An 18415-nucleotide genomic window follows, 5' to 3' on the forward strand; every position below is an offset into this window, starting at 1 on the left:
GTTTTACTGTTTGTAGGTTTGAAGGACGATGACGGAAACTGGAATTACAATATAACCGAATGTGAACAACAGTTTTTTTTTTCACAATTTCCTGATTATACCATTACGGAATATTTTCTTAGAAATGTCATTAATCTGGTAGATATATTTAGAGCAACAGAGTGTACAGAAAGAAAGAAAAGTGTAATATGGCCAACAAAGGTGACAGAAGATGCTGTAGAAGATGCTAGAGAAATGATGCAGCGAGGTCCTAATAAGTCGGTCAAGAAGCTAGCTGTAGAAATTGGGGTTGCTTACGGAAGTGATCACAAAATTCTCAGGAATAAATTAGGTTAATAATGTGCTGAATAAAGAAGACGTTACGTAATGAATATAACCGCCTGAAGAGTTGACTTTGTGAAAAAAAAAATGTTACTGCTCTACAGTTTCTTTGGTAAAATACCGTAAAAGTAATGATCAAACTGAAAGTCGTAATAGGCTACTGCATTCCCTGTAACATAAATGAATACACTACTTTTCTCTCCTCCTATAGCTAGTAAAATGATTTGTTTACATATTGCACTAGCACACCAAACTCCTGTAATGGAAAGAGGTAACAGTGTTTCCGAGTATAGCCAGGTTAATGTTAAAAATGTTGGTAAAAATAAAGTGATGTCCCTGTAGAAACGTATTGGAATGTAAATAAATTATAAGTGTAGCATTCTTACTCCCTTCAATATTTTATTTAATATAACACTTGGATGTTACATCATGAGTGTGGCAAGATCCTGAAACTGATTACGTATTCTCGACATGTGGTGATTGTGGTGCCTAGCCTAAGACGGCTCCCGCAAGGCACTGGGCCTCTGTCTGCACGATGGTCTGGAGTTGAGAGACGGCCGACTGAATTATTGGTGGTATCTTCTTCTGGGCGTCGGCGAGGACAGCCTCCAAGATCGTCTTACCAGACTCCACCTCCTGCTGCACTTCGGTAACGATGTCGCCGACAGTCTGTTTCAAGGAATTGACCAGAGCAGTCTCACATGCTGCCTTGCCGATCAGGTCGAAAATGCTGCCCTGTGCCAGGCATGCCTTCGAGCCACTCGTCAAGTTGGCGATCACTTCTTCGATCTTATTCTTGGTCTTGTTCACCTTTCCGACCCAGGGCAAAATTTTGATACCCTCAACAACTACAAAACTTTTGAGCTGGCCTTCTGTGAACAAAATAATTGTGACAGATGCAATGCATTCCTTGTTTATTTTTTTATTCTTTCAAAGTAATCGCACTATAATCCGAAGGATGTTGTTAAGTAGTATTCTTTTCATGAAACAATAAATAAATAGATGAATAAATAAATAAATAAATAAATAAATAAATGGATAAATAAATGAAATATAAATGAATAAAAGAGTGAATAACTAAATAGAAGACAAATAATAAATAAATAAATACATAGATAAATAAATGAAATATAAATGAATAAATGAATAACTAAATAGAATACAAATAATAAATAAATAAATAAATAAATGAATAACTAAATAGAATACAAATAATAAATAAATAAACAATTAAATACATGGATAAATAAATGAAATATAAATGAATAAATGAATAACTAAATAGAATACAAATAATAAATAAATAAATAAATGAATAACTAAATAGAATACAAATAATAAATAAATAAATACATGGATAAATAAATGAAATATAAATGAATAAATGAATAACTAAATAGAATACAAATAATAAATAAATAAATACATGGATAAATAAATAAAATATAAATGATGAATGAATGAATGAATGAAGAACTAAATAGAATACAAATGATAAATAAATAAATAAATAAATAAATAAATAAATAAATAAATAAATAAATAAATAAATAAATAAATAAATAAATACGTACATGGATAAATAAATGAAATATGAATGAATGAATAACTAAATAGAATACAAATAATAAATAAATAAATAAATAAATAAATATATAAATAAATAAATAAATAAGTACATGGATAAATAAATGAAATATGAATGAATGAATAACTAAATAGAATACAAATAATAAATAAATAAATAAATAAATAAATAAATAAATAAATAAGTACATGGATAAATAAATGAAATATGAATGAATGAATAACTAAATAGAATACAAATAATAAATAAATAAATAAGTACATGGATAAATAAATGAAATATGAATGAATAACTAAATAGAATACAAATAATAAATAAATAAATAAATAAATAAATAAGTACATGGATAAATAAATGAAATATGAATGAATGACTAAATAGAATACAAATAATAAATAAATAAATAAATAAATATATAAATAAATAAATAAATAAATAAATAGGTACATGGATAAATAAATGAAATATGAATGAATAACTAAATAGAATATAAATAATAAATAAATAAATAAATAAATAAATAAGTACATGGATAAATAAATGAAATATGAATGAATGAATAACTAAATAGAATACAAATAATAAATAAATAAATAAATAAGTACCTGGATAAATAAATGAAATATGAATGAATGAATAACTAAATAGAATACAAATAATAAATAATAAATAAATAAATAAATAAGTACATGGATAAATAAATGAAATATGAATGAATGAATAACTAAGTAGAATACAAATAATAAATAAACAAATAAACAAATAAATAAATGGATAAATAAATGAAATATAAATGCATGAATGAATGAATAACTAAATAGAATACAAATAATAAATAAATAAATAAATAAATAAGTACCTGGATAAATAAATGAAATATGAATGAATGAATAACTAAATAGAATACAAATAATAAATAAATAAATAAATAAATAAATAAGTACATGGATAAATAAATGAAATATGAATGAATGAATAACTAAATAGAATACAAATAATAAATAAATAAATAAATAAATAAATAAGTACCTGGATAAATAAATGAAATATGAATGAATGAATAACTAAATAGAATACAAATAATAAATAATAAATAAATAAATAAATAAATAAATAAATAAGTACATGGATAAATAAATGAAATATGAATGAATGAATAACTAAATAGAATACAAATAATAAATAAACAAATAAACAAATAAATAAATGGATAAATAAATGAAATATAAATGCATGAATGAATGAATAACTAAATAGAATACAAATAATAAATAAATAAATAAATAAATAAATAAATAAATAAATAAATAAATAAATAAATAAATAAATAAATAAATAAGTACCTGGATAAATAAATGAAATATGAATGAATGAATAACTAAATAGAATGCAAATAATAAATAAACAAATAAATAAATAAATGGATAAATAAATGAAATATAAATGCATGAATGAATGAATAACTAAATAGAATAGAAATAATAAATAAATAAATAAATTAATTAATTAATGATACTTACTTAGTTGTGGCTTTTAAGGAACCCGCAGGTTCATTGCCGCCCTCACATAACCCCGTCAACTGTACCTATCCTGAGCACGATTAATCCAGTCTCTATCATCATATCCCACCTCCCTCAAATCCATTTTAATGTTATCTTCCCATCTACGTCTCGGCCTTCCTAAAGGTCTTTTTTCCTCCGGTCTCCCAACTAACACTCTATATGCATATCTGTATTCGCCCATACGTGCTACATGCCCTGCCCATCTCAAACGTCTGGTTTTGATGTTCCTTATTTTGTCAGGTGCAGAATACAAAGCGTGCAGTTGTGCGTTGTGTAACTTTCTCTTAAATAAATAAATAATAATAATAAACTATCTATTACAGTAGTTTCTACAGTGTTGTAGTTTTCCCCAACCTAAGTATCTTGTTGTTCTTTAGTTTTCTTCCTTCATTGTTCCCTATTTAATGTATCTGGATCTTGCAGTTCTTTGAGTGGCATATTTCTTTATTTATTTTTTTACTCTGTAAACGTCTTCATAGGCCTACTGTAGTCCAAAGGTGGTTTATTAAATAATATTCTTTTCATGAAATAATAATAATAATAATAATAATAATAATAATAATAATAATAATAATAATAATAATAATAATAATAACAACTTATTTATCATTCCTAACGGTATATTGTATTCCTTATGTTTTCTCTTCTAGATCTCCTAGCGATCTCCTCCAGAAGTCCATTTCAGTGGCTCTTAATTTTTCTTCTTGCACCCCATTTACTGTCTACATTTCAGCTTCATAGAGCATCATATTTTCGTTACAGTCGCGACGCTGTTATTTCCGGCGTGACTCCTCCTCTTTGCTTACGTCTTAGGAAGTGAAGTCTCTATAAAGTCTAGGTAGGTAGTACCGTTCGCAATTTTTGTTCTTTCGTTGCCGAGCTACCATACGAGGGATCTATTTGCCACACCGTTAAACATTATCATGTCGTAGCTCCTATGATAATAAATCAAACGCACTGTAATTCAGCAAATAATTGAGGGGCAAATAACGTCCTCGTGTACTTTCTGCGAACGCCAACGAAAGAACCAAAATGGCGGGCGATTATATTAAGTATTTATCGAGCCTTAAGAAATGAATAACGTCTTCCTCAGCGAATCACAAGACGCATAGGTTTAAATGTAGCCGACCTGCAACGCGATTGGCTGCCGGAAATTAGAGCAACGGGACTACAGATCTTCGTTTCCTATTCCTTCCTTCTGGTTGCCATTGCATGATTTTTTCTTCCGATACCCATGGTCTTCGTCTTGTTTGCATTTATCTTCATCCCATACTGCTCACAGCTGTTATTTAGCACCAGTAGCATATCCCTCAGTATCACATCCCCTTCTTCTAACAACGCCATATCATAAGGAAATCTTATGCACTTTATTCTCCTTCCCCCTACTATCACCCCACCTATTTTCTGAAAGCAGTTCTCCTTCCAAGTATATGTTGAACAGGATAGGTGATAAATAGCATCCTTGTCGTACTCCTTTCCCTATTTCACTTTCCTCTGTCATGATTTCTTCCAAAAATTTAACTCGTTTTATACAAATCGGGCTGTAATTATTTAATTGAAAGCTCAATGTCAAAGGAAAGCATACAAAAGATTCGAAATGAAAATATTTTTTTTCAAAACTGAGAAAAAATACAAACTTTGATGTGATTTGTTCAGAATATTTAAAAGTTGGTAAGACATAAACTTTTTATATTTCACTCAAAGGAAAGCAAAGTTGAGAGAGAACGGAAATTACTTTCAAAAGTGGTTGGTATTCAAAACCTTTACTGGTTTCCGTGTTAAGGCTGGTTCACAATAAACCGGAAACGAGAATCGGAACGAAAACGAAAACGGTAAAATTGTTAAAATGTGTACATTTAAATGTGAGCATTCACAATTAACGAAAAGCTTGCCGGAGCCCGGGATCGGGAACGGAGAGTTGGCCAAGTTTCAACTTTGGCGTTCACGTTTCCGATCACAGCCCACTAGATTCATTCTATTGCCATCTAAAAGTTATTTTGTCGTATATTTTGTAGCAAGAAGACCGTGACATAACCTATGCATTATTTTGGTCTGTGCTGTGCATCATGGAGCAAGTTTTATTTGTTGAGATTCTAATATTGAGTGTTGAGGAAAATCCTCACGTTTACGATAAGCGGCGCGCCTCGTATAAAGATGACAAAATGAAGGAGAATACGTGGCTTTCAATAGCTGCATCTTTGAACACCGATCGTAAGTGAATCATATTTTATTACTGTATTGGTTGTATTACACACTACATATTCACGCTTGAATTCAATAACTACTGTTGTGTTAATTTTTGTTCTATTACAAATGTTTCTTCTTTAATTATTTTACGTTATGGTAGATTTAAAATATGTTGTGATAATAAAGATGCATGGGCATATTTATAGTACCGTATCTAATGAAATGTTTCAGTTGAAATTTCAAAGTTGGTTAACCTGTGTTTATGTTGGCTGCCTTGTACTCATGAGAGAACGCCATTGGTCAATTATACACAATTACATCAGAATGCGTAATATCGAGTGTACATATCGTTATTGACATACATATCGATATGCATAGTCGTACGTTCTCGGTTTATTGTGAATAAAAAATGTTCATATTCACGTCCTCTGCTTCTCGTTTTCATTCTGGTTCTCGTTCCCGGGTTATTGTGAACCAGTCTTTACGGGGAGTTAAATAAAAGAGCGTTTTCGCTTGGCTCAGTACTCACGATCCAATATTTTGTCTCTTGGAATCTCAACTAAAAAGTCTTTCCTGAGCCATATTTCACTATAAATAAATATCCCATGCAAAATTTATAAGCAAAATCATTAATAACCTTTGTATTATTTTAGGTACCTGAAAATGAGTTTCCACTCTCCTCATAATTCAGAGTAGTGTCATTGCTATATACTTACTTGCTTTTTCGATAACACTGGAGACGTTAGCCTTGGCGTTGTCTAGACATGCCTGAGCCGCTGCGCCTTTGTTCGCCAAGTTGTTGAAATTTGTCTGCAGTTGATTCTGGACTTGCTGTTCTATATCACCTAGTTTATTGACAGCGTTGTCAACTGCTGTTTTCAGTCCGTTCTCTACTAGTCCCTTGATGTCATTAATCTGGTTCGCAATGGCATGAATAGTACTGTTTAACGCTGAGCTGATTAAACCAGCAGATGTCAGCTGCGAAACAAAAACAGGAAGAAAACGAAAACTTAATAATGGCGTTCAGGTTAAACTGGTAAGTAGCTCGTTTAATGTCAACGAAATCTTGGATGTAACTATATATAGGGTGTATCTAAATTGGTGTCAAATATTTCGGGGACGTATTCTTAACATCAAAACAATTTAAAAAGTTAATAAGAACTTGGGCCTGAAAACCATTCGTTAGAGAGTTATTAAAGGATTTATCCCTTCATTGACCGCTGATTGTTTGATGGTTTTTTGTTTGTTTGTATTTTGTAGAGCAAAGAAATCAGAAGAAAATGTATTCTGTGAGTGAACAGAACGAAATGATTTGCATCATTTAATTGATGATGTGCCTCTGGACGTCATCCAACGAATGTGTTTTAAAACGATGCTGCTCCAGCTCATTTCAGTCTGATAGTTCGTAATTCCCCAAAGATGTATTGGTCGAAGGGGATTCATTGTATCGCCTGCTCGATCGCCTGATTTGAATCCAATGGATTTCTTCGTCTGGGGACATTTAAAGTCCCTGGTTTATGCGACTCCTGTACTTAATGATGGAATGATTGGAATGACCTACCTGCAGCGGTCTTTGAGGGCTGTCCTTCCTTAAGGAGATTCAAGAATAATTTAAAGAGTTGTGTATAAAGTGAAAATTAAAATTAAGGTGACATTCAACATTTAATTTTTTAAGGTGACATGTATTTATCTAGCCTGACGAGTTTACTTCCTTGGTTTGAATTGTAAATTATTTTAAAATAGCGTGTAAGAGGGCCTTAGACTAGAAATGTTTAGTTTAAATGTAGTTCTGTTTATAAGTATGCATAAGAATGCAATTATTTGACTTATTTGAACTGTTGTATCAGTGAAGCGAGGTGAGTCAGTGAAGTTATGGTTTTACAGTGCAGTGAACAGTTCCGATCAGTGATAATTTATAGCGTTAATGAAATGTGTTCTATAGTGTCAGTGAAATGTGTGCTAAAGTGTCAGTGAAATGCGTCATAGTGCCACTACAGGGAACGAGATGAGAGTAAAGTGAAAGACTATTGAAACTTATGTAGGACCTATACATAATTATGTAGGTTGTGTTGTAAAATTAGGTGTTTTATTTTATGTTTTATTATTATTGTGTTAAATTGTATTGTGTATTCTTCTTGTATTGTGTATAAAATTGTATATGTGTTGTAAATTGTATTACGTATTGTAAATTTTATTGTGTATTGCTTATCATTTTAACTGTGTATTGTTAATATTGTATATACCACTGCCACCGGGTGCTTGCCCACTTGCAGTGTAAATAAATACATACATACATTAATGTTGATATTCTGAGAGGCTATCCAAACTGGATTTTACGAAATACGAAACACTCCAGGAATTTTCAACAGAGTACGCCAGAGCATGTAACGCAGGTTTAGGGGACACATCGAAGCAGAAGGAAGCCACTTCGAGCGAGTTTTGTAACATTAAATTTTGTCTTGTAACTCTGAAGTAAATTATTTTGAGACCAATGTTCATATGAACTTTTTGTAATGTTTTGGTGTTAGGAACATGTCCCCGAAATATTTGACACCAATTTAGATACATCCTGTATATATAGGAGAAACTCGGCAAATTTGGTAATATGGGAAATTTAGCAATTTTCTTGTATTTGTTTTATTCCCAAATTTCCTCCAGAGTTTAAGAAGATCAATGACACCTTCATAGAGTGCAACATCTGAGTGTACTTTTAGTTTTCGTTTCATCCGAATCCGCGCATTATAGTGGCAGATATTGTTACTAATAGAAAGAAGTGTTGAATACTTCTTGTTGACGTGGTGGTTGTGTGGACGTGTGTATACAAAGACGGAAAGAGTTGTTCATTACCTACGTTTGTTTGTGCATTATATATCAAAAGCTGAGATTCCATATTATAAGGTAAGCCATTTATACAGGGTGTTTCAAAAATACCGGGCATAATTTCAGGTATGTATTTCCCACATGTAGACAATCAAAATAGTTCATTACAACATGTGTCCGGAAATGCTTTATTTCCGAGTTATGGCCCTCACAACATTGAAATTCACAGGAACGTTTTTCTTTCCACAGGTCGTTGCCGTCAAAGGAGACAGTAAGAGGGCACTCTGACAGTTCATTCCGAGGCGAAGGTTACATTCAGTGTTGTGTAGGCGTTAGACTGTGCGACATGTATTCAAATCAAGAGCTGGCAAAGATACACTTCATGTACGGTAAGGCGGACGGCAATGCTGCGCTGGCTCGTCGTTTGTACCAGGAGAGGTACCCACAGCGACAATATCCAGATCGGAAGACATTTGTAAGTCTCCATTACCGTCTATGCGAGTATGGAAAATGTAACTCTCCTGGTTTGGGAAGGGGACGGGACGACCAAGATCTACAACTCCAGAAGTACAGGAGAAGATTCTGGAGGCTGTGAACATGACTCCTCCTATCAGCACACGAATGGTAGCGTTGCAAGTCAATGTTCCTCATACGACTGTCTGGAGACTGTTGAAAGAGTATCAATTGTAACCTTATCATTTGCAACGTGCACAGGCCCTGTCACCAGCAGATTACCAGCTCTTGATTTGAATACATGTCGCACAGTCTAACGCCTACACAACACTGAATGTAACCTTCGCCTCGGAATGAACTGTCAGAGTGCCCTCTTAATGTCTCCTTTGACGGCAACGACCTGCGGAAAGAAAAACTTTCCGGTGAATTTCAATGTTGTGAAGGCCATAACTCGGAAATAAAGCATTTCCGGACACATGTTGTAATGAACTATTTTGATTGTCTACATGTGGGAAATACATACCTGAAATTATGCCCCGTATTTTTGAAATACCCTGTATAATTAATATTTTCTGTTAATAACTCATCAGGCCTTAGCTCGTTTTATGTTCTTCTTAGCAAAAAATGTCTTCTCCAGGGTAGTGTGAATTAGCCATTTTTCTTTATAGTGATATATTGCTGCACTCTTTGAACAAGAATGTGTATTCGATAGCAAAATTTAAGAGTGGGGACGTATGAGGGAATGCAGCACTGTGTGTGGTGTGTTGCAGATATGGCAATGGAACGAGGACATTATTCTGTAAAATATTTGAAAGTTGATTTGCGGGCTGCGGTTGGGAGAGTTTTGAAAGATAGATGGTCGACTTATAAGGCTTCTAAGAAGTACAATGTGCCCTTTAACAACTTAAAGAGATTTCAGTATGCATCCTCAGGACCCGATGACATTGTCATTCCCAAGAAAGGACGACCCCTAGCTATAACCGTTGAGGAGGAGCAAAAACTGGTGACATATGTAATCAAAATGCAAGACCTTGGGATTGGACTATCGGCAAAAGAAATTAGAAGACAGCCCTTCAGTATAATTAATAAGAGTGGTCGGAAAAATCCGTTCAATTCTTTTTTTTTGCTTTTGTTTTGTGTTTATGATGTTTAGTGACTTTTTGTCCCAGTAAATTAAGTCTTATAAACCTTCAATCACTGTTTTATTTCCAAAAATTTACTTTTCAATCCTATTGCCCAATTACCCCTGTACTATTGCCAATTTATCCTGATGAAGTACCAAATCTGGAAACATATCATTTGTTATTTATTAGTGTGTTATGTGTAAAGTAATTTAGATTTGTAGAATTTTCTTTCAGAGGTTTATTGGGATTTCATGTTTAAATACATTCCATAATAGAGGAATATATAATTTCAGAATATGTAGCTACAAACTGTGTCAAAATACAAATATTGCCAAATTAGACGAGTCTCCCCTATATATATATATATATATATATATATATATATAATTTGAACTGGTAATGGGAATGACGGAAAAATGGCTGAACGGATTTTAATAATTACCCCTCATTTTGAAGCTTGGAACCCAAAGTTTTTCAGAAAAATAGTAGTTTTCAGTGAAATGTCAATTTTCCTACATCATTTTCCTATTTTCCAAAATCCATCTGTAGTCAGTTTTGAGAACTAATTGCATTTTAGCACATTTTAGAATAAAACAAAACACACAGTACAATAAACAATAGGCTATTACACGAAGGCCATGACCTGCAGGATTGCTGACATATTTAGAGCTCAAATTCAGTTGGTTATTAAATCTTCAAGACTTACTAAAATAATATATAGGTCTGATTATGCGGTTTGTAAAACTGTGTACTGGATATTAAAATCTACAAAACGTGAGGTGGTTTGATGATATTATTACCATTGGAAATGAAATATTATTATAGTTAATGCCATGATGTAACTATTTTTTATGAATTATACATAATAATGTTATATTGATGATATGAAAGTGAAACGTTTTGGGGTTATATAAGTAGCTGTAGAGAAAATGTCAAATTAAATCTTCATTTCTATAATTTACTGAGTAGCGGCTATATAGTATATAATATATGTATACGTATAAGTATATAATAACTGCAAAACTTACGTAAGATAATAATATTGTTATTAAAAATCAAATATTTTTATAGTTAGTATTCAAGTGGAGTTGGGTCTTTTTCATATACTTAATGGCGGTGTGGTATAGATATTTATATGCGTCATTCTCTTCAGTATTGTCTCGAGAGAGCGCAAAATTCTCAACACACAGATCAATTTCAGAACACACACACTATTTGATACCACATTTCAACACTTTTCAACAATCGAACGCACCCACACAACAGGCAGCGAAGTTCGAGATGACGCCGACATTTAGTAGGCTCTGAGGATGGTGTGAATAAGCACCGAAACAGCTGTAAGCCGCACATGCTTACACAATTAACACGCGTAAGATCGCCATTTAATCAATTATTTATATTCAAGTGTTAAAAGTAGTGTACGGAAGATTCAACATGAAGTAAAAGGTAAATATTTTTGTGCGAGATCGTGCGTATTTGCTTGGTTTCCGCACAAAACCAATCCGCAGTAAGTCTAAAATTCCATATTCAGTATTCCCAACCTAACACACATAACAATTTCCCTCTTCTTACCGCTTAAGTGACATATTGATTTTACTGCTTTAGGCTTTTAACATATTATTTTTAGAGACGTTTAACATAGTAATAATTATAAATTGGAAACTTACCACTGCAATTTCACCTAAATTGCACTGTTAATTATTGTTTTTAAATATTTGCAAAACTTAAGTATACTCTACAACTGCACTAAAGTTACTGCATTCATGATGCAAGTAACATTAAGGAAGTCGTTTGTTTTAAGTTCGCATTTATAGACTGGGAGGGAAAAAAAAGACAGACGTATATCACGGCCTGCTGGAGTATAGTAAACACAGAAAACATTTTAAAGCAACATTGTTGAAGGTAGATATTTTTGTTTTGCAAATTTGCCGTCATTGAACAGAAACCAAGATGGAGATTTCATTGCAACTGATTAGAAATTTCTCTTTCAGGTATGTAATAAACTATCTTCGCACAAAATAATGTACGATACACGAGCGGTATGTTTTCTTTCAATTCTCGGAAATTAAAAAAAGCTCAACTACGTTTCGCTTTTTCAAACTTTTCCTCGAATATGAAAACTTCAACATACCGCTCTTGTAACGCATATTACTATTTTCTCAAAATGTAATTTTAAAAATGTGAAAAGCATATGTCATATTTTACATACGCCTATCAGGAATAAAGTGAATATAGATTAAAAAAAAATATGTAAACTTTGAAAATAGGGACAATTATAACTCAATATTAAAAAAAAATATTTCTACGTAAACTATTGGAATATCTAAGTGAAAATTTGTGTATTGCATGTCCTCATAATATGAAATATGTGGTAAACGTTTGAGGTTAATAATTGGTATAAAAATGTAGAAGTTAGAAATTTCACAGATCCATAACCTTGACAACCCGAATTCTTACCTGCGTGCCGCACAGGACGACGGCGATGTAAAGCACAACTTTGGCGTTCATGTTGAAGGCGTTCTCAGTCTTGGGGTCGAGTGTGCCATCCTTCTGGCGAGACGAATTTTTATACCAAACGCGGCAAGTAAAAATCTGACGCAAAAGATGCACATGCTCCGCCTAAAATTTGTTCAGCAGTTTCGCAAATATGGGCAACCTTCGATTTGTGCACTAACTCAGCTGTGACGAAAAAAATAATAATTAATCAGCATTTTGCTAATTGCTGCCCTTGATAAAAAAAAATGTGCGTGGGAGATTCGTCAGGTGAAAGGAGACAAAAATGACAAACGAATAAAGTAGAGAAAAAAATGAAAGACAAGTTTCATTCTAACGTTCTTCCGAAGATCGATAGGATGTTTGATTATGTAATCTCTAAAGTCATGGATTGATAGCGTTGATCCTGAGTGGACTTTCGTAATGAAGGTACAGTAGAGTTCCAATTTTTCTGCGTGACCTTACACAGAAGTAAATTATACAGGGACATCATTTTATTTTTACTAACATTTCTAATATTAAACTGTCTATATCTTTGGATCGGGTGAGAACCGGAAACACCGTTTGCTACCCCCTTCCACGACTGGAGTTCTATGATATTAGCGTAAAATACAAACAAATCATTTTACTAGGTATTTGAGGGGAGAAAAGTAGTTCATCCATTTACGTAAACTAGGAAATATCGCGATTTTGAGTTTGATAATTTTCATTAGGTTTCTGTTTAATCAAAATACAGTACAGTATTAACAATGAGTGTCTTAACTCACGAACTGAGCTTTCCATGTGGACGTATTCATTATGCAGTGTATATTATACTGCCTACAGCACATTAGCGTACACTACAGAGAATAAAGTTAAATTAAAAAATAATCATAATATGAATATTTAAACACAATTTTGAAAATGATGGGAGTTCATTTCGATAGAGACTTCAGTTCTAATGTTCATATTATCGCACTATAGACGATTATACCTAATTCAAATTACCAGTTTCGTCCTTCGTACTAGTAACTCATGTTGAAATAATTCTCTACCTACTCTATAAAAGAGACCTTACGTACTGTAAATTCAATCTTCACTTCTGCCCGATCCGAAAAGGTAAAATTACTCAGGTCATGCTATCTACTGTCCGTCCAAGTGGTCACGTCGCAAGGTCGTACAAAAGGGGGGGGATCACATGACAGTTAATTACTTAACGAGGCTCTTTTAAGTTATTTTAAATAGTTGTATAATATTACGTAGACGTCCAATTCCTAACAGAAATTAATGTTCTCAGAAAACGGCTAAGACAGCCCAGCTACTAGCCTTTACAGAGAGGCGAATAGAAGCTGGTGAGGGAATCCGGGATGTGATATAGGCAAATGGACGACAGTATCTGTGCAAAAATGATTCAATATTGAAAGCTCTTTCGTCACTGGAAAACGTGAACATATTTTGGAACGTACTGTTTACTATGACCGTAAGGCTACTAGGACTGTATATGCGGTCTTGGTTTTGTGTGGAGGACGGTTGAACTTCATTAGTAGAAGGGGTGGGAGTGAAGTACATTCAAAATCTCAGATACAATAAAAGTTGAAGTAAAAATAAAATGATGTCCCAGAATAACTGAAATTGCCGGATAGAGTAAAGTAGAACAAAGCACAAATAATTACTTCTCTTTCATATGGTGTGTATTTATTCCTTGCTTAATACTAGTACAAGGTAAGAAATTATTTTTATACTACAAAAAATGTATATACTCTGTTATAGCTCATAACTAACTCAGTTTTTAATATTTTTTTTCAAGTGTGACTGCTTATAATAATGGCAGAAGTCATACTAAACTTTGAGGAAAGAAAATTCATTCTTAAGTGCTACTGGAAGACTGAAAACATAAGTGAAGTTCGAAGACGGTTTTGAATGTAGTTTCAACGAGATTCACCAACGCGACTCACAATTGCTCGTTTGCGAGATAAGTTTGAAGATGAAGGAGCTGTTCAGAATATCCGTAAGAGCAATTCCGGAAGACCACGAATATCCACCAGTCCCACAAGAGAAAGAGAAGTCATCGAAATGTTTCAGAAATCTCCTAGAAAATATGTTCTGCAAGCGGCTCGTGAGACAGGACTTTCAAAATCGAGTGTCCATCGCGTTTTGAAGCGTGCTCAATGGAAAAGTTTTATTCCTAGATTCGTCCACGCTCTCCATGAAGATGATTATGGCCGGAGAATTGAATTTTGTGAGTGGTACCAAGCAAAATGTGCGGAGGACAATCAATTTCCATACAAGATTATTTGTTTAAGCTAAATGGCTCAATTAATCGTCACAATTGCACCTACTGGGCATCTAACAATCCTCATGTGATAGTGGAACACCCTGTGAACTTACCAGGAGTTACAGCGTGGTGTGGTTTGTCAGCATTTGGTTTAATTGAAGCTTTCTTTTTTGATGGTACCGTGACTGGTGCAATTTACCTCAACTTGCTACAGGAATCCGCCATACCATGCATCGAAGAGATGTTTAGGAATGAAGAATGGTACTTCCAGCAGGATGGAGCACCTCCCCACTACCACGCGATGTGAGGACCTATCTTACGGGCCACCTGCAGAACAGATGGATAGGACGAAGAGGTAGTACCGAGTACTCCCCTTGCTTACCGGATTTGACTCCGATGGATTTTTTTCTGTGGGGACATGTGAAGTACAATGTTTATAGCACAAAACTAGCTACAATCGATGAGTTGAGAGCAGCCATTGAAAGAGAATGTGCCCTAATACCAATCGAATTGATTAGGAACGTTGTGGATTCCATCGATCAGCGTTATCACTGTGCCTGGACCACAATGGCCAACAATTTGAACACTTTCAATAAATGACTGGTTTCTAAATTGGTTCACATTATTTTTAATTTTGAAACTTTTCTGTATCATAATAATTCTTAACGTTGTAGTCATTGAAAGAATGTATACATTTTTTGCACCCTTAGTATATACAAGATACTACAAGCCACAGTTTAGTTCTCAAACTTTGGAAAAAAAGCTTTATCTATACTAACAACTAACCGTACCCGTGCGCTCCGCTGCACCCGTTAGAAATAAATATAAAGTAATTATATAATTACAATAGGACATTTGATTCAGGGAACATTCGTGTTTGATAGAAGGATAAATCGTTTATTATGTTACTGAATTGAAATTGAATTAAAAAATTAAAATGCGATCATTTTGATCCAGAGACCACTCATTTGGTCATAAAAATTAGTTTAGGAAGTACAGGAAACGAATATACAGAATAGCCGATCAAGTTTTCTGTGCATAAGAATCTATTTTAATCTTACCTGTCCTCGATTCACTCAGAAGTTACTGTGATAACATTATAGCATTATGTCCATCTAGAGAAACTACACTTTCCAATGGTGAATTAATAATTAATTATACAAATCGGTTAATTTAGCTTCCGATATTACTTCATAGAAACGCAGAAACATTATCTGTAGGCTATCTTTCTTAGCTTTCGGTTGTTGCTGTCCAAGGCCCCTTATAGACGAAGTCATTTGTTTTTTAATTCATTACACGGCCTTAGATGGCAGTTATTTTAATTTTAAAACTCATTTATCTCATTAAATATCAGTCCTATCAAAATTTTGTAAAGAGTAAAACTTATCGAAAATTATATTTAAAGAAACTTTTGTTATGTAACATTTTTCACAAAAATCAATAATAAGCGAGATATTTCGATTTATTTAATTCAGGCCCCCTTATAACCCCCCTTTTAAATAATGTGTTTTGAATGCCATATAGCCTAAAATCTAAGTTACAACGAACTTAATTTATATTCCAATTTTCATCGAAATCCGTTCAGCCATTATCGCGTGAAAAGGTAACAAACATCCAGACAGACAGACAGACAGACATACAAACAAAAATTTCAAAAAAGCGATTTTCGGTTTCAGGGTGATTAATTATATATGTTAGGACCAATTATTTTTGGAAAATCGAAAATTACCAGAAAAATTTCGGCTACATATGTATTATTAGTATAGATAAATCTGTAGACGACATTTTTCTGGTAATTTTCGATTTTACAAAAATAATTGCTCCTAACATATATAATTAACCACTCTGAAACCGAAAATCGCTTTTTTGAAATTTCTGTTTGTATGTCTGTCTGTCTGTCTGTCTGGATGTTTGTTACCTTTTCACGCGATAATGGCTGAACCAATTTATATGAAAATGGGAATATAAATTTAGTTCGTCGTAACTTAGAATTTAGGCTATATGGCATTAAAATATTTTATTTAAAAGGGGGGTTATAAGGAGACTCGAATTAAATAAATCGAAATATCTCCCTTATTATTAATTTTCATGAAAAATGTTACATAACAAAAGATTCTTCAAACATAATTTCCGATAGGTTTTGTTCTATGCAAAATTTTGATAGGACTGATATTTAATGAGATAAATGAGTTTTAAAATTACAATAACAACGCCATCTAAGGCGGTGTAATAAGATAAAAAACAAATGACTTCGTCTATAAGGGGCCTTGGACAACAACAATCGAAAGCTATTAAACATAGCCTAAGAGAATGTTTCTGTGTTTGTATGAAGTAATATCGGAAGCTAAATTAACCGATTTGTATAATTAATTACTAATTCACCATTGGAAAGTGTAGTTTCTCTAGATGGACATAATGCTATAATGTTATTACAGTAACTTCTGAGTGAATCCAGGACAGGTAAGATTAAAATAGCTTCTTATGCACAGAAAACTTGATAGGCTATTCTGTACATTCGTTTCCTGTATTTCCTAAAATAATGTTTATGTCTCTGGATCAAAATGATCGCAGTTTAATTTTTTTTAATACAATTTAAATTAAGTAACATAGTAAACGATTTATCCTTCTATCAAACACGAATGTTCCCTGGATCAAACGTCCTATTTTAATGATGTAATTACTTTATATTTATTTCTAACGGGTGCAGCGGAGCGCACGGGTACGGCTAGTTAATAATAAAAATGTTACATGAAAATTAAGATATTCATTCATTCATACTTTTCTGCCCAATGGCAGTTCTGTTTGCTATGAGAAGATGGTGCTTTTACTTGGAGTTTTGATGTACTATATCTGGTTTATTGTTTGAAATATGTACATGCGTAAATGTGATTCGATATTCATAGATTTTGATACTTGTTTTCATGTACGCAAGGTTAGAAGGAGTATTTTCGCATAAACAATAAGCTTATGTGCAGAAGTAAAGCGATAGTCTGATAGATATTTGTACAGTTTGAGCGTTCGTTTAATATCCAGACGGTGTCAAAGAGGGCGCTTGCTTTTGATGAGATGAGACAAGCAGCAGTGGACGTTTGGGATGAATGAATGAATGAATGAAATAGCCTTTGGATTTCCCGTGAAGGGCTATGGCCTCCTAAAAGGGGAGCTCTTTAGAGATCATGCGGTGAGCTAATCCGCATGACGGTAGATTCTGTTCTATATAAGTTTTGTTCGTCGTTTGTGTGTGTACACTTGCGCTCTCACTCGATACTGGCAAACTGTAGCGATCTCCATTCTTCTCGGTTCTTGGCTGTTCTGGACCACAGGGGTCCAGCTAGGCTCTTGAAGAAGTCCGCCCATCTGGTCCCAGGTCTTCCTCGGTTTCGCCTCCCGATGCGTGGGTCCCACGTGGTGGAAATATGCGCCCATCTGCAGCCTTGGAGTCTCGACACTTGGCCTCCCCATTTCCATTTCAGGCGTTCTCCTTGGTGTGCCATGTCTCTGGTGTTTGTCATCTGCTTGAGTCTGGTGTTGGAAATCTTGTCTCTGAGGGAGAGTCCTAGGATTTTCCTCTCCATTTTGCGCTGGCAGATCTGAATCTGCGTCTTCTGGTTCA

At 33.5% G+C, this 18415-nt stretch overlaps 1 protein-coding gene across 1 annotated transcript; it reads right to left on the reverse strand.

Annotated features, from left to right (window-relative positions):
* Nucleotides 1-695: 695 nt before the first annotated feature.
* Nucleotides 696-12632, reverse strand: LOC138713793 (uncharacterized). Its single transcript, XM_069846218.1, has 3 exons — nt 12513-12632; nt 6375-6636; nt 696-1193 (listed from the first exon to the last, which is right to left on the reverse strand). Exons 1-3 carry the CDS (start codon nt 12561-12563, stop codon nt 811-813), a joined length of 696 nt encoding a protein of 231 aa, XP_069702319.1. The 5' UTR covers nt 12564-12632; the 3' UTR covers nt 696-810.
* Between the last annotated feature and the right edge of the window lie 5783 nt (nt 12633-18415).

The sequence above is a fragment of the Periplaneta americana genome, chromosome 14 (assembly GCF_040183065.1).
Source record: "Periplaneta americana isolate PAMFEO1 chromosome 14, P.americana_PAMFEO1_priV1, whole genome shotgun sequence".
Lineage (NCBI taxonomy): Eukaryota > Metazoa > Arthropoda > Insecta > Blattodea > Blattidae > Periplaneta > Periplaneta americana.

Bases quoted from the DNA above. Each gene is read 5' to 3' on its own strand.
- LOC138713793 (XM_069846218.1), bottom strand. From the start codon at position 12,563: ATGAACGCCAAAGTTGTGCTTTACATCGCCGTCGTCCTGTGCGGCACG. The intron at 6,637-12,512 runs GTAAGAATTCGG...TTTGTTTCGCAG, and splicing joins TCGTCCTGTGCGGCACGCAG to CTGACATCTGCTGGTTTAAT. The intron at 1,194-6,374 runs GTAAGTATATAG...TTTTGTTCACAG, and splicing joins CAGTGTTATCGAAAAAGCAA to AAGGCCAGCTCAAAAGTTTT.